This window comes from Portunus trituberculatus, chromosome 46, assembly GCF_017591435.1.
Source record: "Portunus trituberculatus isolate SZX2019 chromosome 46, ASM1759143v1, whole genome shotgun sequence".
Taxonomy (NCBI): Eukaryota; Metazoa; Arthropoda; class Malacostraca; order Decapoda; family Portunidae; genus Portunus; species Portunus trituberculatus.
In genome coordinates this window covers 33,064,549-33,087,797 of record NC_059300.1, presented here as the reverse complement: position 1 = coordinate 33,087,797, position 23,249 = coordinate 33,064,549, and the positions used below count along the sequence as shown (strand labels likewise).

At 39.9% G+C, this 23,249-nt stretch overlaps 2 protein-coding genes across 6 annotated transcripts; one reads left to right on the top strand and one right to left on the bottom strand.

Annotated features, from left to right (window-relative positions):
- Nucleotides 1-715: 715 nt before the first annotated feature.
- Nucleotides 716-6,491, bottom strand: LOC123519869 (golgin-45-like). Of its 4 annotated transcripts, none has more exons than XM_045281468.1 (8): nt 6,363-6,489; nt 5,662-5,711; nt 4,612-5,285; nt 4,308-4,463; nt 3,623-3,822; nt 2,744-2,872; nt 2,003-2,225; nt 716-1,766 (listed from the first exon to the last, which is right to left on the bottom strand). In XM_045281468.1, exons 2-8 carry the CDS (start codon nt 5,696-5,698, stop codon nt 1,560-1,562), a joined length of 1,626 nt encoding a protein of 541 aa, XP_045137403.1. In that variant the 5' UTR covers nt 5,699-5,711; nt 6,363-6,489; the 3' UTR covers nt 716-1,559. The 4 variants fall into 4 exon arrangements, with proteins under 4 accessions (XP_045137403.1, XP_045137405.1, XP_045137404.1 ...); XM_045281470.1 differs by having other exon boundaries at nt 6,345-6,418; XM_045281469.1 differs by lacking the exon at nt 6,363-6,489 and adding an exon at nt 6,207-6,332.
- A 2,941-nt stretch (nt 6,492-9,432) lies between these two features.
- Nucleotides 9,433-17,772, top strand: LOC123519957 (serine/threonine-protein phosphatase 4 catalytic subunit). Of its 2 annotated transcripts, none has more exons than XM_045281713.1 (7): nt 9,433-9,579; nt 12,970-13,194; nt 13,319-13,471; nt 13,855-14,028; nt 14,482-14,608; nt 14,980-15,169; nt 15,733-17,772. In XM_045281713.1, exons 2-7 carry the CDS (start codon nt 13,045-13,047, stop codon nt 15,860-15,862), a joined length of 924 nt encoding a protein of 307 aa, XP_045137648.1. In that variant the 5' UTR covers nt 9,433-9,579; nt 12,970-13,044; the 3' UTR covers nt 15,863-17,772. The 2 variants fall into 2 exon arrangements, with proteins under 2 accessions (XP_045137648.1, XP_045137649.1); XM_045281714.1 differs by lacking the exon at nt 9,433-9,579 and adding an exon at nt 9,656-9,773.
- The last annotated feature ends 5,477 nt before the right edge of the window (nt 17,773-23,249 follow it).

Below are 23,249 nucleotides of genomic sequence, written 5' to 3'. Positions count from 1 at the left end.
GTCTAGGAGAGCTGAAAACATCCTACAGTACTTCTTCAGAGACCTGTCATGAGGGGAAGTAGAGTTGGCCAAGGAAGTGATATTATCTGGTATAAGACTGACATACTACAATGGATACCACAGATTAGAAGGATCAAAATATAATTATACATACATAAATACTAATCCCAACATTTTGAACTAAGGAAATATCTACATATATATATATATATATATATATATATATATATATATATATATATATATATATATATATATATATATATATATATATATATATATATATATATATATATATATATATATATATATATATATATATATATATATATATATATATATATATATATATATATATATATATACACAATAATGATCCTGTATACCTTACCACTGAAGGAGTTAGTCTCGGGGCAGAGAGCTCATGCCACTTTGATCTAAATGCACCCTTCTGAATAATTTCACAGATATCTGGAAGTTGCCTAAGTTTCCATCATGTTATGACAATTATGTACATGTGTCAGGCAGAACACAACTCACTCACAACTTGAACACTGATGACCACACTGATTCATTCTTGGATCACCAAGGAACATTTAAAAATTCCCCAAGAAAATAATGAGATACACTGCCAACTTTTTTTAGTGTTCCATGGTACCTAACCTGCATCCACACACTCATTTTCTCTCTCTCTCTCTCTCTCTCTCTCTCTCTCTCTCTCTCTCTCTCTCTCTCTCTCTCTCTCTCTCTCTCTCTCTCTCTCTCTCTCTCTCTCTCTCTCTCTTGTCCTCCCATATCCATTACCAAAATCAGCCAACATCATAACTTCTATATAATATTATCAACTTTATCATCACAACCCTCAGTCTATTTATCAACACAATTATCAAGGAAACTGACTAATTCTACCAATCTCCCACCTCAATACAACAAAGATGAAAGGATCACTACCTAGGATCACTGGTCCAGAGCCAATCAATCATCACAAAGACTCACAATAACGGCCAACACAACCCTGCGTATTGTACCAACCTGGTTTTCAATAGCGCTCCAAAGCCCCAAGGCTCTGTTATCTGGTTTGTGGAACTAATAGATAGTGCTATTCTTGCATCCTAACCACTTTCTTCACTTAATTTTAATTTTAACTGACTTTTTTCTCCCCTGCTAATCCTTCTGCATCTCTGTCAGTATTCTAAGAGCAGATAGAGACTGATGATGAGCAATAAGGTTATTCATTCCCTACATTGCCACCTCATATAAAATCTGTACTTCTTATCTCATCCATATAAATTATACACATCAAACCACCTGACTGTATAAGTAGTACATATTTCAATTTTTAAGTAGAACCATTCCAAAAGATCACTTATACATCATTGTAAGCAGGAATGTACCAGTGTAAAGTGAACAATTAAGATTCAAACCAAGACGACTAAGAATTGCATAACCACCATCCAAATACTACTAACATTTTCATCCAAATATTATGTGAAAGATTTTAAGTAACACAATGAAATCTTTGCCTCACGATATATCTTGCTACTGACACACACACACACTCATACCACTTTGATCTCCCCATTGCAGTGTGCACAACAATTAACAGTGAGGTGTTCATAGCGAGTGTTGGGGTGGTAGCGGTGGAGGAGGGCAGAACGGCCAGGACACACAGTGCTGCACTCGCCCCCGCTCCCACCACTGCTGCCACCACCACCACCAGTCCCAACACCAGCAGAGCCATGCAGACCCTCTAGCTGATGCATCAACTGTACAGAAAAAAAAGGGACAACAATTAATTATGACAGTTTCTCATGAGGCAGACAGATACATACATACACAGAAAAAAAATGAGAGAGAGAGAGAGAGAGAGAGAGAGAGAGAATAACTGAAAAGTAAATATAAGAAACCACAAAAAGTACAAAATGCATAAGGGACAACAAAAATTGAAAAGAAATAAACAAAACACTTTTAGAAATCCACAGCACCTTAACTAGAGGCACACCTGTGTAGCAATCTTCTGGCCTGGGGTGAAGGTCTCCAGCCCAGCAAGGGGAAGGCTGCACCCAACTGAGCGTCCTAATTCCCCAAGCAGGCGGTCCCTCACAGTCTCAGCCAGCACATCCCCCTCCACTGCCAAGGTGACCAGGTCAGCAGAGGGCAGAGGAGGCAGGCCACCACTCTGGGCTGCCATGGGGTCAAAGGCCTCACGTAGCTGTTTATTCATCCTGTAGGTATAAGTGTTGATGAAGAGGGATGAATGGTGAGGAGTGAAGAGGACAGGAAAAGTGAGAAGAATAGAAAAGGATATGGAGACAGAAGGTACAAGTTAAAGGTCAAGGAAAAAAGGAAGGGAGATAAATTATGGAGATGGAGGACTTTTTTTTTTTTTTTTACATTTAAATGACCAGCCAAGACAAAAATAGGAGAAAAAGCTTCTTAATTTGCCATTCAAAAATAGAATTCAATTGAACAATGCAGATGTCATGCTCCTCCTCTATTTAAAAACATCCAAAGTTTGCTGATGAAAGGGAAGAAGCAATGGTGGTATTCACTAATTACTGCATTAGTGAGATGGATGACACAAGTGAAAGCAAGAATGAGGGAGAAGATTGTTTTAGATTTAAGCCTGACTTTGAGTTCTACACTCTACAACTAGATGTGTACAGTACTACCACTACAGAATCTTCATAGATTTAGACACTGCAGTGTGACTCCCAGCAAGGACATTAAGCAGCAATCTGACCTGTACATGTTGAGGGTGTGCTGGCGTGCTAGGTCGTGTTCAGCCAGCAACACCTTCAGGGCCTCCTCCGCCTCCTCCAGCTTGCGGGAGAGAGTCACACGCATCCCCACCAGCTCGTCCACCATCATGCTGCAAACCAAAGTGGACACATGAGGAAATAACAAAAAAAATGAGAGGAGCTACAAGTAAAGGAGGAGTAGAAATATTGTACCATGATAGAGGAGGAAAACTGGTAACCAATAAAATCCCAAACATCCATCAGTATATCTATCTACATTATGCATCCTGGCCATGTCCACAGAGGAAACAGTACATACAGGCAAGCCACATCATGAATCACACATATCATGAATGCACATTACAAAGAAGTGTCACAAAAAAAGTGAATGAGGCAAGAGAACAACAAATATGTAAAATTGGAAGAAACTAAGGAAAAATATCATTCATAAAAAATAAATATAAAAACCAAATACTTATGCAGAAATTACCAAACAACATAAATGAAGAAAGACAACAGAAAGAAAGGAATGGGTGGCATATGAATTAGACACACAATACAACACAGCCTGCCACTCACTGCCTTCCCAAGCAACTCACACCTGCACCTAATCAGTGAGGGAAGACAGGGAAAAACCAGAATCAGGTGGGCTACATCTACCACTAAGCTTCCTCTCACACCCTCATTGCTCATCACTACACACCACCACAAACAATGAAAGGAACACAGAAAGTTAATTGAATTTGAAAAAAGGAGAAAAATATATAGCTAGTACAAAATAAGTAAAAAATATCAGGAAATGGGTGAAAAAGAGGTATTCATGCACTGTATGTACAGATAAACAACACATCCCTGCTCCCTACACACACACACACACACACCTGCTTGCCAGAAATTTTGACCTCCACACATCACACTGTATGCCAATGCGCTCCTTCTCCTCATAGTCACGGTCCACCTTCTCTGAGTAGTGGCGGATCATAGAGGCCATGCGTGCCTTGTCCTCTGTCAGGCACTGTACCCGTCCCTGCACCTCCTCCCCCACTGATGCCACCAGCAGCCTCTTCAGCTCAGTATTGACCTGTGGAGGCAGTGCTCATCACTCTCTCTCTCTCTCTCTCTCTCTCTCTCTCTCTCTCTCTCTCTCTCATACACACACACACAAGAAACTATGTACTATGCATAATGTTAATTAATAGTTTTTCATTACTTTATACCTACTTAAGTGTACATTTTTAAAGTGTGTGTTTTAGTGTTAAAATTTTTGAGGTTTTAGAATAATATTAGGATTCTCTAATTTTCAACATGTATTTTGGTCTTACTCAGGGGTTCTTTTATATGAAATATATAAATATATTCCTATTACTTGCAGTTATTGTAAAATAGAAACTGTCAAACTTTAAAGGGCAAAGACTCACAACAATATATTGTTGGGGATGCTCCTTCCATTCTATCACCTCAATTATGGGGTCATGTGACACCAATTAAACCAATGGAATGAAGCACTAAACACACACAGCCCAGCAGAACATCCACCACTGCCTTGTGTCTCCCTCCACCTCTCACCTGTGACTGCACATTGAGCTGACTCTCCAGATTCCCTCTCTCCTTCTTCAGAGAGGTGAGCTGCTCCTCCAGGGTCTTTCTGTCAGCAGAGAGGGAGGTGAGCCTCTCCTCCCATGATGCACGCTCCTTCTCAAAATCCCTCACCAAGATACTCAGCTGCAATGACAAATACAGTATTTGGTGACAAAAAATGTATTATAGATGGCAAATCATAGCAGTGTTATAAGAAAGAGAACTAATAAAAAATAATATGATAGATTATTAAAGATAAGATTATATCAGGTAAAACGAAAAAACAAATCACCTTTTCAGCATTCTTCAACTCAGCATCTTTCATCACAGCCTGACTTCCTGCTCCAGCTTTCATTGGCCCCTTTTCTCCCTCTCCTTCCACCTCCATCCTCTCACTCCCCTTGCGTTTACAACCTATCTTCTTCTTCTTCTTCTTCCTCAGCTGGATTGGTTTGACACATCCCTTATACGGCTCAAATGGAACAAATCTGGGGTCTCTCTTTCCTCTTGACCTGGCTCCTGCTGCTGGTGTTCGGGTGCTGCCTAGGGAAGAAGTAGCCTTAGGTATCAGCAGGATCTTCTTCTTTGCATCCAAATCCTTCGGTGCAGCATTGAGCAGCTGGGAGTCAGGGGAGGACATGATGGAGACTTTGGTGAGCTTACTGGCTATTTCAATGATCTCAGGTAAGTTGTTCTGGACTGGTTTATTGGCTCTCATGCTGCCTCCTTCATCCTGGATCATGGAAGGAAGATGGTCCAGCTTGGTGCACTTGTCCTCTTCCTTTTCCTTCTCCTCTTTCATCTTTTCCTTCTCACGCCTTGCCTCCCTCGAGCCTTTCAGGGGTTTTGGTGATGCTTGCACGAGGGATTTTGTGGTCTCAGAGGAGGCTTGTGTGTTTGGTGATGCCTGCTCCTCCCCATCCCCTTGTGACCTTAAACCTGATCCAACCCGGTGTAAGGTCACACCTAGAGGAGAGAAGCAAGTGAGGTGGTGACTAGGCACAGTAGATGATCATATAGCTAAGGCATATCTAAAAATACATCATGGTAAAAGCAATAATCAGTCTAACACAGAAACATGCATGTCCTCATCTGATCTTTTAAGAATTATAATAGCAACTTTTATCAAATTATTAGTAACCACTTATGTCAAGTTACAGAAAAATGTGCAAAAAAATTGTCCCCCAGAAAATTAACTCAACTGCAGTTATGACAAATTAAACTCTCTCTCTCTCTCTCTCTCTCTCTCTCTCTCTCTCTCTCACACACACACACACACACACACACACACAACACACACACACACACAAATGATGAGATGAGAGCCAATCCATTGCCTCACCTGGGACTGGGTACCTGACAACACTGCTGGACTTCATAGCTTATCAACACCTGTGAACAAAAGAAACAATATATTATTTCCATATACAGTAGTTTCCCCAAAGAAGTTATGACAAGGGCAAATCAATTTGCTCTTAAGTCAATTACGAATTCACATATGGGTGAATAAATGTTCTTATATTAAAAGACCAAAAAGACCAAGGGGAACTAAAAATCCAAAGATAGAGACGGTTGACTTTTCTCTGAAAATTTTTTCACATTCTATAAATATTTAACTTAGTAAGTATCAATCTCAAACCCTATTTCAGCCCTTACTACTCTCCCCGAAGCACGCCCCTACAGCAGTGAGCCACACCATGCACTCACTCAGGGGTCGTTACTACACCATGCACTAGCGTCCCTGTCTACATAGAGAACTTTTCCCCCTAAAATTAATAGATCACCATGACGCCAACCTAACACAGAATTGTTCGCCTACGATCCATCACTACACGCCAGGGAGATTGGAGGTAAAATGGAGGAAATCCCACAACACAAGCGACAGACCTTGGCAACACATTTTCACCTCCAGTAAGGTCAGCAGTGCGAGGAAATGAGACAAATGAGACAATTGTTATGTATCTCACACACGCTGATTGACCATTCCAGCCAGTATTCTCTTCACCATCAGCTAATTGTCATTACCCATTGCTCAGTACTCACTGCTCACTGACGCACAACATCGCTTGACAGGGAGAGGGCTGACCACGACCAGTCATCACCATCAGCAGCAGCACCAACACATTTGTCACACTTTGCCTCGGTAATATATTGCAGTGGAAAATAGTTTCCTAGTCACATCAAATGCTGTGACATGATATTCAGAACCCGTGAATTTCATGTTCAAAAGCTCCATGTACTATTTAAACGTAATGTAAGAGAGAGAGAGAGAGAGAGAGAGAGAGAGAGAGAGAGAGAAACGATGGTGATGCCCCAGGTGACGAGAGAGAGAGATTGAGAGGAGGTGATATGATGTCAGATGATGTGAGGAAGAGGTTAGATGATGATGTGGTGATGTCAAGTGATGAGGGAGACTGGGAGAGGCTATGTATGTGTATGTGCGAATTGTGTCTTATGTTTTCCAGTAACAGATCGGAAATAATGAGCTCTGAGCTCGTTCCGTAGGGTAACGTCTGGCTGTCTCGTCAGAGACTGCAGCAGATCAAATAGTGAAATACACACACACACACACACACACACACACACACACACGCGTAGTGTAGTGGTTAGCACGCTCGACTCACAATTGAGAGGGCCGGGTTCGAGTCCCGGCGCTGCGAGGCAAATGGGCAAGCCTCTTAATGTGTGGCCCCTATTCACCTAGCAGTAAATAGGTACGGGATGTAACTCGAGGGGTTGTGGCCTCGTTTTCCCGGTGTGTGGAGTGTGTTGTGGTCTCAGTCCTACCCGAAGATCGGTCTATGAGCTCTGAGCTCGCTCCGTAATGGGAAAGACTGGCTGGGTGACCAGCAGACGACTGTGGTGGTGAATCACACACACGCCATGGTTGAGAAGATGGATAGACAGGGAAATAGACAGGTAAACACGTTTAATTCTTTCTAATCTGTTATTACTTGAGGGTACCAAATATATCAAGCTACGAGGATGAGAGGAATTAAGAATGCATCCTGCTACATAGAAAGCTGCAAAGGCCGAGAATAAACTGCCAACTCCTTATAAGCACTGAAGGTTGGCAATTTTAGCGGGACAGAGACAAAAAAATTTAACAGCATCTCCTCGAACCTAAGAGACATGTCAGCCTGTAGTGTAAAAGTCTGAAGTCTACATGCAACATCTATATATGTAGAATTACCGCCTAAGATTGCAGACACACGCTCTCCACTACCATCATACAAGACATGCGCCCCACTATGATAAGATGGAGCATCTCATCCCATGACACTTAAGGCAAAATGAAGGATACAGCTGCAGTTCCTCAGTAGCTGAGGGCGATCGGCCAAAATAATTGTCACAATGTATCACAAGATGTTACTTTACGAGCGTCGAGTGATCGCATACGCACAGGCACCATTTTATGACATGTTACTAGTAATGTGCTCATTATGCTGTCACCGCACATATAATACGTTTCCTGCAGCATGATTTGTTTTCTGTACTGTACACGTATAGGATCAAATAAGATGCATTAAACACTCGAGTCGACCTGTTCTTCTACACAGATAATTATTGTGGCCGAGTGATGTGCTATGGGTTCCCTCAAGTCTGCCAATGCTAGAGTGTGTTGCGTTGAGGACCATACAGTAAAGTATGCTTATACTCAGTAATGAGGACGGGATGATGTGTATGGTAGGTTGTGTCGTATGGTAGGCCGATCCCTTACTGAAATTTCTGAACCACAGTTTAGATTTAATCCTGTTTTTTCGGGAAAATTTCCCACTACTAGACTAGTACGGTATATCCCGATATCACTAGACACACTCGCTGCGCTTAGCATTTTCCTTCGACCTCGAATCATCAGCTGATCTAACTGCTGAGAATCTACTATAGCCATGTTTTGCAACTGTTAATAGATCAGGAAGACTTATCGATTAAGGCAAGGAACAAAGCATAATGATAGTACGTAAGGTGTGGTACGTGTTTGACTTTGACATCGCCAAACATATATGAATGAATGGATATGCCAATCTCAAGATATATTTACTGAAGTGATCATACTACAGGGACAATCCTCGCTGGGATTTAGGTCACGGCGTGACATTCACGAATACACGACTCGTTTTACCAGTCACAATGATATTGCGGGGTTTTTTTTTTTTCATAATTAAATGTCTTGGCAATTACTAAAATTCATGGGGAATAAGTAAGTCGGTTTGGTGACTAGCTCGGTGTCACACACTATTACATCATACTGAAACTTTTCTAGGAATTAAACCGCGCATTTCATGGCTGGGAGAACAAAGTATACAGTCTATGGTGCAGCTGTGTCAGAACATACAAAGCGATGGCGAGGTACTGTATTTAGAACATTTACGCCAGTAGTATTGGTATTATGCACCAATTAACAAAAACAAAAATAGGGAAATTAGAATGAGGTGAAACTCGATTATTTTTTAATAATATTTGCAAATTTTATTGTAACATTTCCGCAGCGTACTCGTACACTTTCTATAACAAAGACTGCAGTCTTCCTGGTTTAGGTTATGTGGGTTAGTATGATTATTTTTGTCCAGCAGCTTAGCAACTGCAACAGTTTCCTTCAGCAATATGCAGTTTCTCCTAACCTTGAATTCAAGGTCTCATGGTAATGACATGCTTTCATTCACTGTCTTTATGCATTAAGTGTTTCATTGTAATAAATAAGGACTGTGTTTCTTAGGCAGATATGATGTGGCTATATAACAATGATTGTATTTCTTTAGTTCAAGCAGAGAAAGAGAGCTTCACTCCACGACCCCTTGAACTTTGCATTTTAAAAAATTGGCGGAACAAAAAAAAAATGCATCCATATTTACCAGCGTTCAAACTGTAATTTTATTTAGAAAATTTGTTTGTGAGGCAGAGGTAATCCCAATGACTGATGTTCTGGAAAATCTAATAAATAAGCCAGCCAGGTGACGAGTCAAACGAAAATCTATACTGTACTTATATAATACCTCAAACACAAATATTTAAGCCTTCTCTAAACAATACAATTGAAACATAATCAAGGTCATAAAAGCATTTTGGCAGCTTTTTAATACATTCAATAAAGATTATGCCTTAATTATTGATTGTTAAACGGTCAAATAGAGTGTTGACAGGCATAGCAGAGGCCACAGGAGGAAGAAGAGGAAGGCGGAGGAGGAAACGCTGACTGCCTCGACGAGTAACTTTTTATCGTGTTTTAGTGATTCTCCGCTTAAACTTCTGGCTGTTCTAGGTACTTGTGCATTCATGTTTCCCTTCTGTCTGTAAATACATGCCGAAAACCAAATAGGGTGAAGAGATAGCCGTGTGAGAGGAGGGTGCTGGTGTGGTGGGCTGGAGTGAGAGGAAGCAGAGCAGTCCAAGCCTTGATAGATAAGTGTGTGGTGGTGTAATCGCTGTCACTGAGGCGCTGGGGATCAGTCTGCAGTGAGTATAGAGGGATAGTGTTGCAGTACAGCCACTGAGTGCCCCCAGGAAGTGGTGTGTTGGGTGTAGGTGGAGTGTGTGGCTGTATGGTGTGCGTGGCCGGGAAGAGGGTGAGGCGAGGCAGGAAACTCGTACATCTTGCCTCATGTTGGTGTTAGTCATACTTCTGTTCCGGGTCTGTGGTGGTTTTGTACAGGTGGGGTGAAGACAAGGCTAGGAGTGTAAGACTCTCTTAGTTCACACAGAAAGCCACAGTTTCCTGCCAAATCCACAAAAGATTGGAGAAAAAAAAGTTGTATTCAAGCCACCTACAGTTGTGTATATTTTTTTCTTTGTCTGTGTGCTTATAATCCAGGGGTTCTCAATGCTTGTAATCTTACAAGCCCCTAGGAGTGCTTCAGTATTGGTCACTCACCCCTTACCCACAATGCAGCTTCAGGAATTGTGAAAAGAAATGCTAAATGACATCACTCATAACATATAACATAACATAAATAATAAGATAACAAAGGGCCACCAGGGCCCATCTAGGTTATCCTGTATCAGTCGCACAGCGACCTCGTCATCAGTACTTAAAGATACACTTACAAGTACACAATACATTATATACTAATTCTAAATATTTGGCCCATTAACAGGGCTAAGTCCTGCAGCGAATTCCTCTACAATCTGTGATCCCCATACATGGGGATCACTCCAAAAGTTTGCTTGTTAACCCCTTCAGTACTGGGACGCTTTTTTACCTTGAGTTTTGGGTGTGAATGGACGATTTTATTTACATAGGAAAGGTCTATGGAGGTGAGAAGAATGATGGCAAGAGTATTCACAATATTAAATCACCGCATAAGTATCTGAAGCTGTATGAAATCACCAAATAGTAACCAGATTGAATATGGAAATGCGTCATGGTGCTGAAGGGGTTAATGTTGTCACTTGGTGTCCAGGATCTAGTGGAGGACACAAGTACAAACAGATTTGCAATTATTCAAAACCAGAGTATTATGTAAAACCTGCCACACACCCCAAAACCCCTCTCACATATCCAAGGTTAAGAAATCACTGCTCTAATACACTTGGATCATACTATATTGTATCTTTTTTTTTTTTTTTTTTTTTTGTTCCTGTATGTATCATTGTATTTTGCAACTGGTTCTCTCTCTCTCTCTCTCTCTCTCTCTCTCTCTCTCTCTCTCTCTCTCTCTCTCTCTCTCTCTCTCTCTCTCTCTCTCTCTCTCTCTCTCTCTCTCTCTCTCTCTCTCTCTCTCTCTCTCTCTCTCTCTCTCCATGATCATCAAAAGTAATATTATTTCTTTTTGATAGAGTAGGCAAATAAAATACTTAAGATAGAAGTCTTAAGTCCAGAGGAACTGCTCGCTTAACCTTGAGTTACAGAGATATGACATTATCCACTGATACACTCACATCTCAATCATCTTAAAACTTCATTTATCAGTGATCTTATTTTCCACATCCTATGATAAAGTAACACTCTTAAAACACTTGCAAATCTTCCAGTAATTCATTGCATAATTTATGAGAGTGTAAGTTCATATTGTAGCTAATAGAATTCCCAAGCACAACTGTTGTGTCAGTATAGGTGGTAGAAGTCATCAAAATTAAAAGAGTGCATAGTTGTATGAGACATATAGGTAAGTATTGTTAATTATCTCTAAGGTAAATCTCATGGTCATTTTATCCTTGATATTCTTTATAAATATTTTTCCAAAAATGGAGGAGGTGAGGTTAGGTTAAATTAAATTAGGTTAGGTGAACTAGAGGAATGGATCATAAGGGGAGTTAATTGGAGATAAATTTTCATGAAGACAGCAGAGTAGTATTGCTGTATATTATGTGCTTCCTTGAGATGTGAAGTTAGTTTTGTATTCAGACATAGGAACTCTTTAAGTTACCTTCACAGTGGCTTCAGTTAACACTCTCAGTGAAGTGCTTAATGGTGAGATGTATTACTCACCACTTGACCTTTGCACAGGTTAACACATAGTATCAGGAGGTGGTGACTGGTGACTGGTGATGATGGGTGGGGGTGCAGTGGTGGTGATGGGGCCACAAGTAGGCATTGGCTGCTTGGTGTTGCAAGGTAATCTTGGTAGTTTATGCTCAACAGAAGATTGAGAGGATGAAAAGTTTGTTTTGCTGTATCATGTACACACACACACACACACACACACACACACACACACACACACACACACACACACACTTATCAGTCTCCAGTCAGTTGCTGCATCATACTCACCATGCCACACCCTTTCCTCCTCAGTTATACAAATTATCTTCCTTGAACATCATCATTATCGTCATCCCGGCAGAAAAGGAGGAGTTCACATGGCTTGGCTTGTGAATAGCAAATTGAAAACATTTTTTACACTCTACACTAATTTCTCCCTTTGTGCATTGTTGTGTTCTGGATTTAGGTTGTCATTGATATCAAGTAAATTTTATTTTATTTTTTATTTTTTATTTTATTTTTTATTTTATTTTATTTATTTATTTATTTATTTATTTTTATTTTTATTTTTTTTGTCTCCATGGAACTTTGTTTTGGCTGAAATATTACTGAGTTTGTTTCCTCAAAGTTCTGGTTGATTATATCCTTTCAAAACTGAAGTAATTTGTTGTATTGTTCATCATGTTGTGTTTTATTATTGCTGCACATTGAATTAAATGTTATTGGATGTAAAAGAAACTTACTCAAAGTTACCACATATACTCCACTTATAGATTCTTGCAAGTTTCTCTAAGGGAATTCAATTAAAATATTGACTTCTTTAGTGTTGCCAGTGTAGTGTCATGTCATCACTGTTGTCAGATATTTCACTCACAATGGGGAGAGATCTTTATTGTTATCATTATGTTGTGAATTCCTTGTTTGCATGGTTGCCTTTGTCACTTGATGGCATTGTGCCAGGCAGTATGGGTGTGTGTTGCTTCTTTGTCATGTCCTGTGTGTTTTAAGATACTTTTTGGATTTATCACTCACTTCCACTTTCTGTTTTATTGTCCTGCTATTCTGCCTTCCAGCTTTAGATATTTAATATGGTTTATCGTGCCATATGTGTCCTAAATAATAGTCTCTTTGTTGTTTTTGCATCATGGAGTCAACACCAACACAAACTAATAGTCTCTGTTGTCATTGCATCATGGAGTCAACACCCACACTGTTATTTACTCTCAGGTGTCACAGCGGCTTGACCTAGCAATCGGGACGGACGGACGGACAGACAGGCAAACAGACAGACTGATAAACACAATGGGTGACTGCAGTGACCTAGACCGGCAAATTGAGCAGCTGCGGCGGTGCGAGGTGATCAAGGAGGCGGAGGTGAAGGCGCTGTGTGCCAAGGCAAGAGAGATCCTGGTGGAGGAGAGCAACGTTCAGCGGGTCGACTCCCCTGTCACGGTGGGTACTGGTGGTGTTAGTGGTGGTGGTGGGTTTGAATACTCTCTTTGGTCATCTTTTTTATTCGTGTACTTATTTATTGCTTGACACCATTGTGACTTGCTTTGTGGTGTGGTAACTTCAGGTGTGTGGCGACATTCATGGCCAGTTCTACGACCTGAAAGAACTGTTCAAGGTGGGCGGTGATGTGCCAGACACCAATTACCTCTTCATGGGAGACTTTGTGGACCGAGGCTTCTACAGTGTGGAGACCTTCCTACTCCTGCTGGCACTGAAGGTGAGTGTTTGCATGTCAGTGCCTTGTAATATTAATGTGTGTGTTGTGTTTGAGACATCTAAATAATTTCTTCTTTCACCTTTGTCATTTATTGTTCCTGTCAAGAGTGAGGTTTGTCAGTTTTATGGGTGCTGTTCTTCCTGTTATGATAAAGGATGGTATTCTCATTTTTCTTTGTTTTCAATTATTTTAATGTCCATGTGGAACTCTCTTTTTAGTTGAATGTCATGCTCAAATAAGTTCTCCCTCATATTTTCATTTTCTTTTCTGGCAGGTGGAACAAGACAAGACTAGAAGCATGAATTTGTCCATATCAATGTCTTTGCAGTGAGCAGAAGTCAGGGGTGGCATAGTGTTTTAGTGATTGCTTGTCCTTCCCTCAGGTGAGGTATCCAGACAGGATAACGCTGATCCGAGGCAATCATGAGTCCCGGCAAATCACTCAAGTGTACGGCTTCTATGATGAATGCCTGAGGAAGTATGGCTCCATCACAGTGTGGAGGTACTGCACCGAGATTTTCGACTACCTCTCTCTTTCAGCCATTATCGATGGAAAGGTGAGTCTTCAGATCCTTGTGGCCTTGTGTATATATGTGTTTGTGTATGCTTACAGCTGTTTTTTCCATTGTGTGTAATCAGTTTGTTGTTTGTTATTCATCAAATACTAATCCTATTATTCTTATCAAGTTCGATGAAGAATTTTAAGTCATTTTCTTGTTCAGAGCTCAGGAGAGTTTTGAGTGGAGGTCTTCAGCCATCTAGCTCTAGGTATATTTTGTTGGCTTCACAATGGCATAAGGACCTTATTTTCTGGGCTGGGAGAAAAAAAAAAGCATTGTGGTTTCCAGGTGTTTCCTCTTATAATGATCAGTTGGTGGTGTGTAGAATGTTGTCATGGTCTTCTTGTTAGTGATGTGTTTTGTGGTTGTTGGTTGATTGAAGTGTCTGGGTTCTCATCCCCTTAACCCACACATCCTGCAGTCTTCACAGTGGCCTGCTTTACTCAACAGATATTCTGTGTGCACGGTGGCCTGTCTCCCAGCATCCAGACACTAGACCAGATCCGCACTATAGACAGGAAGCAAGAAGTGCCACATGACGGCCCTATGTGTGACCTGCTGTGGTCTGACCCAGAAGGTAAGATCAGTGGGTCTCTTCCTTGCACGTATTTAGATACACTGATGTTTCATTTGTTATTGCATAATAATGTATTAAATTGTTACTGATTCTTACTTCACTGGCAATGTAGTCAGCCTATCAAGATTAAGTCTCTAGTTTCATGATCCTAAGATATAGTAGAAAAATAATTAGTCTCAAATCAACAGTTTTCTGAGTGTTCCCTTTTCTCTTTTCTCACACAGATAGGTGTATATTTTCATAGGTTAGTAGTGTTAATGTTAAAGTGTTTGCTCCTCTAATGTCAGGATCCCAGGATTAAGGAAGAAAGAATAATCTAAAATGAACAGTCCACTGACCATTTCTTCCCGTGTCTTTCTTCCCTGACACAGACACTCAGGGGTGGGGGGTGAGTCCCAGGGGTGCTGGCTACCTCTTTGGCTCCGATGTAGTGGCTCAGTTCAACGACACCAACGGCATTGACATGATCTGCCGGGCCCACCAGCTGGTCATGGAGGGCTACAAGTGGCACTTCAACAACACTGTTCTCACAGTGTGGTCTGCACCCAACTACTGCTATAGGTGTGTGGCTTCTCTTGTGTGTCAGGGTGGAGTGGTGATCCTGTCTTTTGTTGTGTTAGGACTGGAAACTACTTCACTTTATTATCCTCTGTATCTTTATAATGGTGTTTATTTTCCATTTATTTGTGTTTGCAATCAGGTGTAAAGCTTTAAGAAGTGAGTAGAAGAGATGCATTATAATGTGTTTCTCCAATAAAGTAAGTTTTCAAAAGAGCCAGTTTGATTATTGAGTTGGTAATCTGGTCCAGGTTCTATTTGAGAAGATAACTTTTGTATCAGTTTCTTGTAAGATTTATTTATTCATTTATTTTATTTTATTTTTTGTAGGTGTCTTTCTTTTAGTTTAGTGATGTTTTGAATAATCAGGAGTTTAACCCAATTTTGGCAGTATCTTCTTGCCTCCATGGATCTTGCTGCTCACAAGCTAAAGTTCCTCTCTTTATTGTTGTCTTGGCCTTCTATCACCAGAACCAATAGTCTCCTCCCCCTCCTCTTCCTCTTCTACTTACTGTGTCATGGTCCCAGTAGTCAGTAACAACAATTCTCTGCCCGGCATGCAACAGGTGTGGCAATGTAGCAGCTATCCTGGAGCTGGACGAGAACCTCAAGCGTGACTTCACCATCTTTGAGGCGGCGCCGCAGGAGACTCGAGGGATTCCTGCCAAGAAGCCACAAGCAGACTACTTCCTTTAGGCATGACGGAGCAGACAATTCATTTATCAACCTACCATTTTGTACATTTCAGCCACTGCACGCATGTACCGTATATCAGATTCATGCGTGTATGCGTGTGCATGCATGCATGCATGTGTGTGTGGTGTGTGTGTGTATCTGTGTGTGTGTGTGTGTGTGTATACATGTAGTCTCGGCTCAATGTAATGAATGCCGTGGAAGCTCAAGGTACAATTCAGATTTTCATAACCATCATCGTTTGTTTGATCACTGTGTTTGCCCTGGAGTGCAGACAAGGGCAAATTCTTTTAATTATTCTCTCTCTCTCTCTCTCTCTCTCTCTCTCTCTCTCTCTCTCTCTCTCTCTCTCTCTCTCTCTCTCTCTCTCTCTCTCTCTCTCTCTCTCTCTCTCTCTCTCCTCCACTTACCTAATGTAGAGTGAAATCTTCATTTTACATAATGAATAAAATTATGTAATTTTTTTAGCCTTTTAAATCATTTGCTGTATATTGATGAGGACAAGAAATACACACATTCAAATGTACATTTCACTTTATATATATATATATATATATATATATATATATATATATATATATATATATATATATATATATATATATATATATATATATATATAGTATATATATTTGTGCAAAGAAATCATGCTAATAACCACAATGAAAGAAAAGATACACACATGTACACACAAACATGCTTGAACCACAGAAAACATTGCATGAGAGAAACTGAAGAGAAATGTGGCTTTTGTCTTTGCTTACATACATTCTTGAGAGGATGATGTTGACGTGGCAATTGGCGATGGCGATGAATGCATGCCTTCCTGCCTCCCCCTGACCTTACCTCTCTGGTGTGATGGATGATGCTGAGCATTGTGTTACTGAGCTGGCTTGGGATGTCACAGTTGAGAGGCTGGCAGGCCAGCAGTGTGTGGCTCAGTACAAGCAGTGAAGGAGTATGAAAGGCTCAACAAAACACTGGAAAAGTTGTTGAGATGCTGAGCACTGAGAAGTGAGAAGTGGGTGGAGGACTTTGTGGGAAGCAGTGAAGGGACGTTTTTAGAGGCTTACTCATAACAGTGGTGAGATGGATGTGAAGCCTAGCAAATAGCATTGAGAGTCATTGCTAATATAACCATGGCATTAATTCCTGTTATCTGGGCATAATCATCTCAATATGTTTCCTAGATGTTCTCGTGAGGCAGTCAGTTGCTGCCCTTTAGAACCCTGTAATGGTTAGGTGGCATCCGTTTGTGGATTGATTAACTGATTGGATTAATACAAGGAACAATACATAGCTACCTGGCTTCACTTCCTCCTGCCCATCCTTGCTGTGCATAAGCTAGGTAGGGAGTTGTGTGAAGACTTGCTATGCATCATGCAATAGTGTCAGTGAGTGTAGCAAGTTGTTTTTACGCTCTCGTCATGGGTGGAGGCCAATGTAATATGTACTTGTATAGTTTTACATCTGAGTGTAAATTTGGTGTATAGATTTTATTTAGTGCTGAGGCTATTCACTGGTGATGACAACTGGTGGTATGTTTGCAATATAGAGGGATTGTAATCTAAAATTGCCAAAGAAAAATTGCCTATACACTCAAGTACTTTTATGTTTTCTCAAGTACCAGATTATCAGTGACTGAAGTCACACAATAGAGAAAATGTGTGTTAATATTGGCACAAAGGTTTAGCATACATATTGTTTCCAGCTTTAAAATGATCTCAAAAAAATTCCTGAAAACATCTTGATTTCTATACAATGGAGCTGTTTTAGAAAAAGAAAATAGTGACCAGGGTGAATTTGTATTTTTTTTTCAGTGAGAAATCAAAGAAAACATAATTTAAGTGAAGGTAAAGTGGCAGGATCATTATATCCATCATGTAGGATAATAAACATTTATTTTTCCTGAATGTGGTTAGTTTACTTTTGACCAAACACTACTACAGGTCACCACAGCAGGTAATGAGTTGGCAGCTATTTGATTGAATGTACAGTCAGCTCCCCTCCCCCCCCTTTTTTTTTTTTTTTTTTTTTTTTTTTTTTTTTTGAGGAAGCTGACCAAGGGCAACAAAAGGTTTAAAGAAAAAGGTCCGCTTGCTTGCCAGATCCCTTAATGAAAAAAGACTCAATCAAAAGTAAAGGACAAATGTCTTGTCCATACTTGATAAAAACTGTTTTTCTACCTATACGATTGATTGATTGATACATTTATTGTTGAATTAATAAATAATTACAACAAAGGAGGAGGATGGGCCTTGCCACCCACCCCCTGGGCAAGGACTTAGGTTAAAGTATCACAAAAATAACTCTGGACAGTATACACAGCAAGAATACAAGTATTTCAGTAAATAAATACACATATTACACACCTTATTATTGCCTAAGACATCCTACAGTCTGGGAGCAAACTGAGGATATTCCCTGAGTATTTCCTTGAGGGTGGCAGAGTCTAGGAGACGGTCAATGAGGCTGTACATGTCATGCTGACCTTGTGGCCTAAATTTAGCAATGAGAGGACATTCCATGATATAGTGACGCAGCACACAGCACACACCAGGAGAAGCACTGACTTCCCAAAAGTATTTGTAATTCTAACAAAAGTAACATTATTATCTATTTATTTATATCTTTTGTTTGTTTGTTATTATTTATTTTTTTTTTTTTACATGACCACTGTCATTACCTAAAACTAAGCTGCCTCTGATGTTTATCATAGAACTAATGGCCGCCTTCCTCTCCCCCACCACCTATCACTGCTTGGGATATAATTTTTAAACATATTTCCTCGACTTTTGCGTGTGATTCTGGATTTTGTGAGACTCAGGGTGTAGGAGGAGGTGGAGTGTGAGAATGAAGGCGAGGGAAGAGGTTCGATTCACTCATCAAACGTTAAATAAAAAATTAAAAAACGGAGTAAAGGTAAGAATTTTTCTTTTATTAATGGAGTTGGAATTGTTTTCATATTTTCTTTGTTATTAGCAAGGTAATGCAAGTTGCAAGCCACAATAGAATTTAATCTAGCTGTGTTTCTGTTTAATGAATACATGATTATTAAAGTAACTATAAATTATAACTTTTTTATTAGTATGCCTAGGATTGTTTTAATGCTTCATAAAAGACTTAGAAGATATGAAAAAAAAACATGACCCAACTAATTATATTCCATAAAATGTAGTCTAACTTCTTATTTTCATATTAAATTTTCCTAGTGGTACCAAAATAAAAAAAAATTATATGATGAACCCATTTTTTTCTTTCTTTGGTTTGAAAAAAAATCATATTCAGAAAATGTAATATAATGGAGTGTAGCTGTGCTTTCCTTCTCAACATTATGAAGTGTTTGTGGGGTCGCTACTTTGAAATATAGACGGTTCGTTGGACATTGTTTTGTAAACAATCAACTCGGTAATGTATTTTGGTTATTAGTATAACCATTTGTTGCGTCTGAAAATGTAATGCATTCTAGTCTGGGCTCCTTTTTTATCGCGATTTTTCAAATGAATTACGTACGTAAATATTAGGCGACAGGGACACCAGCCTTGCCTTCCTCCCAGGTCAGTCCATCAATGAAGTAAAGCATGAATTAACTATTAGATTATAGATAAGTAGTCATTACTGTGTTAAATAAGGCGATGGTTATGTATGCTATCTTTCAGACCGCCCAGTGCCCATCATGACCCGGATCAAGACCCGCCCCGCCAATCGCCTTCTCTCCTCATGTGAATGATCGTCAGCATTTCCTTCAATTTTCAGTACTTCCTGAGTATTTCCTGCCGTTGCCCACCTGAAATACACCAAATATAGTGATATAAGGAATGGAAGTATATACGTAGTAGTAGCAGCAGTAGCAGCAGCAGTAGCAGTGTTATTATTATTATTATTATTATTATTATTATTATTATTATTATCATTATTATTGTTATTATCATTATTATTATTATTATGAGTATTAGTGCTAACCTAGCTGTCACTATAAAACCATAAAAAAAGAAAAACATCCCTTTACTTTGCTGACGAACGTTAGACACAATTTTGGTGGAGCTTGGAGGTGTATTGTGGTGTAGCTTGACATCGTTCGATTCAGGGTCTCCCTGCCTACACGCAGAAATTAACACGCACAGTGCGCAGGGCCCCGGCCGCAATCCATAGGGGCCCCATTTTTGCGCAAGGAAACGCATTTTGCATTATTCTGCACCTGATATACATTTGAGATTGAGTAGGGCTGTGAGGCGGTTTCGAAAAAAATTTCGCTTATGGCTACATTTGGTTAGGGACAGCCTTGCTCTGATTCGACGCGTTTTCGCGGTCAACTTGTGTTGACTTCAACTCGAGTTGAGATTGGCGCGTAACTCTCCACTTCCTCATCCCAATCTTATATATATATATATATATATATATATATATATATATATATATATATATATATATATATATATATATATATATATATATATATATATATATATATATATATATATATATATATATATATATATATATATATATATATATATATATATATATATATATATATATATATATATATATATATATATATATATATATATATATATATATATATATATATATATATATATATATATATGTATAAATCTACGTTTTTTTTTTTTTTTTTTTTTTTTTTTACGTAGGGAAGAGGGCCAGCCAAGGGCAAAAAATAGAAAATTAGAAAAAAAGCCCACTTGAGCGCTGGCTCTCCAAAGAGTACAAAAAGTGCCAAAACCGTCAGCCAGAATTAGGGGAGCAAATGCCTCGATACCTCCCTCTTAAAAGAAGACAAGTTGTAGGAATTCGGAAATACAGATGCAGGGAGGGAGTTCCAGAGTTTACCAGTGAAAGGGATGAATGATTGAGCGTACTGGTTAACTCTTGCATTAGAGAGTTGGACAGAATAGGGATGAGAGGAAGAAGAAAGCCTTGTGCAGCGTGGCCGCAGGAGGAGGGGAGGCATGCAGTTAGCAAGATCAGTAGAACAGTTACCATGAAAATAGAGATAAAATATAGAAAGGGATGCAACATTTCGCCGGTGAGAAAGAGACTGAAGACAGTTAGTCAGAGGAGGGGAGTTGATGAGACGAAGAGCTTTCGATTCCATCCTATCAAGCAAAGCTGTGTGACTGGAACCCCCCCAAACATGCGAAGAGTACTCCATACAGTTGGAAGGGCGAGAAAAACTGGCGGAGACGCCTCAGAACACCTAACTTCATAGAAGCTGTTTTAGCAAGAGATGAGATGTGAAGTTTCCAGTTAAGATTATGAGCAAAGGACAGACCGAGGATATTCATTGTGGAAGAGGGAGACAGTTGAGTGTCATTGAAGAAGAGGGGATAGTTGCCTGGAATGTTGTGTCGAATTGATAGATGGAGGAATTGAGTTTTGAGGCATTGAAAACTACTAGATTTTCTCTGCCCCAATCGGAAATTTTAGAAAGATCGGAAGTCAGGCGTTCCGTGGCGTCCCCGCGTGATCTGTTAATTTCCTGAAGGGTTGGACGTCTCTGAAAGAACGTGGAAAGATGTAGGGTGGTATCATCAGCGTAGGAGTGGATAGGGCAAGAAGTTTGGTTAAGAAGGTCATTAATGAATAATAGAAAGAGAGTGGGTGACAGGACAGAACCCTGAGGAACACCACTATTAATAGGTTTAGGAGAAGAACAGTAGCCGTCTACCACAGCAGCAATAGAGCGGTCGGAAAGGAAACATGAGATAAAGTTGCAGAGAGAAGGATAGAAGCCGTAAGAGGGCAGTTTTGAAATCAAAGCTTTATGCCAGACTCTATCAAAAGCTTTTGATATGTCTAACGCAACAGCAAAAGTTTCACCGAAATCTCTAAAAGAGGATGACCAAGACTCAGTAAGGAAAGCCAGAAGATCACCAGTAGAGCGACCTTGACGGAAGCCATACTGGCGATCAGACAGAAGATTGTGAAGTGACAGATGTTTGAGAATCTTCCTATTCAGGATAGATTAAAAAACTTTAGACAAGCAGGAGATTAAAGCTATAGGACGGTAGTTAGAGGTCACCCTTTTTAGGAACAGGCTGAATGTAGGCGAACTTCCAGCACTAACTATTGATCTCACTCGCTGTGAAGTGATGTAGCCTACCCACATTCTTATTCAAATGCAATAGAATACTGTGTGTGTGTGTGTGTGTGTGTGTGTGTGTGTGTGTGATTCACCTCGGTCGTCTGCTGGTCACCCAGCCAGTCTTCTCCATTACGGAGCGATCTCAGAGCTCATAGACCGATCTTCGGGTAGGACTGAGACCACATCACACACAATACACACACACACACACACACCAGGAAAGCGAGGCCACAACCCCCCGTACCTATTTACTGCTAGTTGAACAGGGCCGGGCCACACATTAAGAGGGTTGCCCATTTGCCTCGCCGCTTCCCGTCACTGTCATTAAGTTAATGACAGTGGTGGTGTATGTGGTGTTAATGGCAGTGGTGGTGTGTGGTGTGTATTATTGGGTGTGCGGTGTGTATTAATAGGTGTGTGTGTGTGTGTGTGTGTGTGTGTAGGTTGAATTTTAATTCAACATCATGGGCGTGTTGTTCCCTTCGTTGGGTTTGATTCAACTGAATCTAGCCAACGTATGGGATCATCCCTGTGCTTATGTTGGCGTGTGTTACTTTATATCTAGGTTTTTTCAAAGTGAAATGTCATTTCCCTCAAGTAAGTACTGCCTGCGCCCTTGCTTAAGTTTGTTCCATGTTTAGGGAAGGCCGACATACTCCGACCTCCTACGTTACCTACTTTTTAACTTTTATAACAATAAAGCCATCTCTCTCTCTCTCTCTCTCTCTCTCTCTCTCTCTCTCTCTCTCCTTTGTAGTAATCATTTATTAATCCAACAATAAATGTATCAATCAATCAAAATCCTCTCTCTCTCTCTCTCTCTCTCTCTCTCTCTCTCATTGGCAAAGCTATATAGTCATTTGATCTCGTATCATCAATATCAATAGAACAGGCGTGTAGTGCTGTATATGAATAGCATACAAAGACAACAAGCATTACCCCACAGTAAACAGTTTCACTGATAATGATAGCCTCCTGTAAAATAATGTAGAAAGTTTAAGAGGAAGAAAATGATCACACGTCGACTATATAACAAAACAAAGACAAAGCTTCCCAAAATTACTGAATAATAAAACACGATAAATTTTAAAAAATGCATCTTAACATTAAATAAATAACAAGTACCCGGCATGGACTGAAAAAAAGGATATAACGATAATTCTCTTTCTCCTCCTGCGAACTTTTAATATCATAAAGCAAAATCAAAACATACAAAAGAACCATACAGTAAATAAATATAAATAAAAACAGACATTTTTGCTTGAAAACTGATTACAAATA

Bases quoted from the DNA above. Each gene is read 5' to 3' on its own strand.
- LOC123519869 (XM_045281468.1), bottom strand. From the start codon at position 5,698: ATGAAGTCCAGCAGTGTTGTCAGGTACCCAGTCCCAG. The intron at 4,464-4,611 runs GTGATTTGTTTT...TTGTCATTGCAG, and splicing joins AGTTGAAGAATGCTGAAAAG to CTGAGTATCTTGGTGAGGGA. The intron at 3,823-4,307 runs GTGAGAGGTGGA...CTGCCTCCACAG, and splicing joins AGCTCAATGTGCAGTCACAG to GTCAATACTGAGCTGAAGAG.
- LOC123519957 (XM_045281713.1), top strand. From the start codon at position 13,045: ATGGGTGACTGCAGTGACCTAGACCGGCAAATTGAGCAGCTGCGGCGG. The intron at 13,195-13,318 runs GTGGGTACTGGT...TGGTAACTTCAG, and splicing joins GGGTCGACTCCCCTGTCACG to GTGTGTGGCGACATTCATGG. The intron at 14,029-14,481 runs GTGAGTCTTCAG...TTTACTCAACAG, and splicing joins CAGCCATTATCGATGGAAAG to ATATTCTGTGTGCACGGTGG.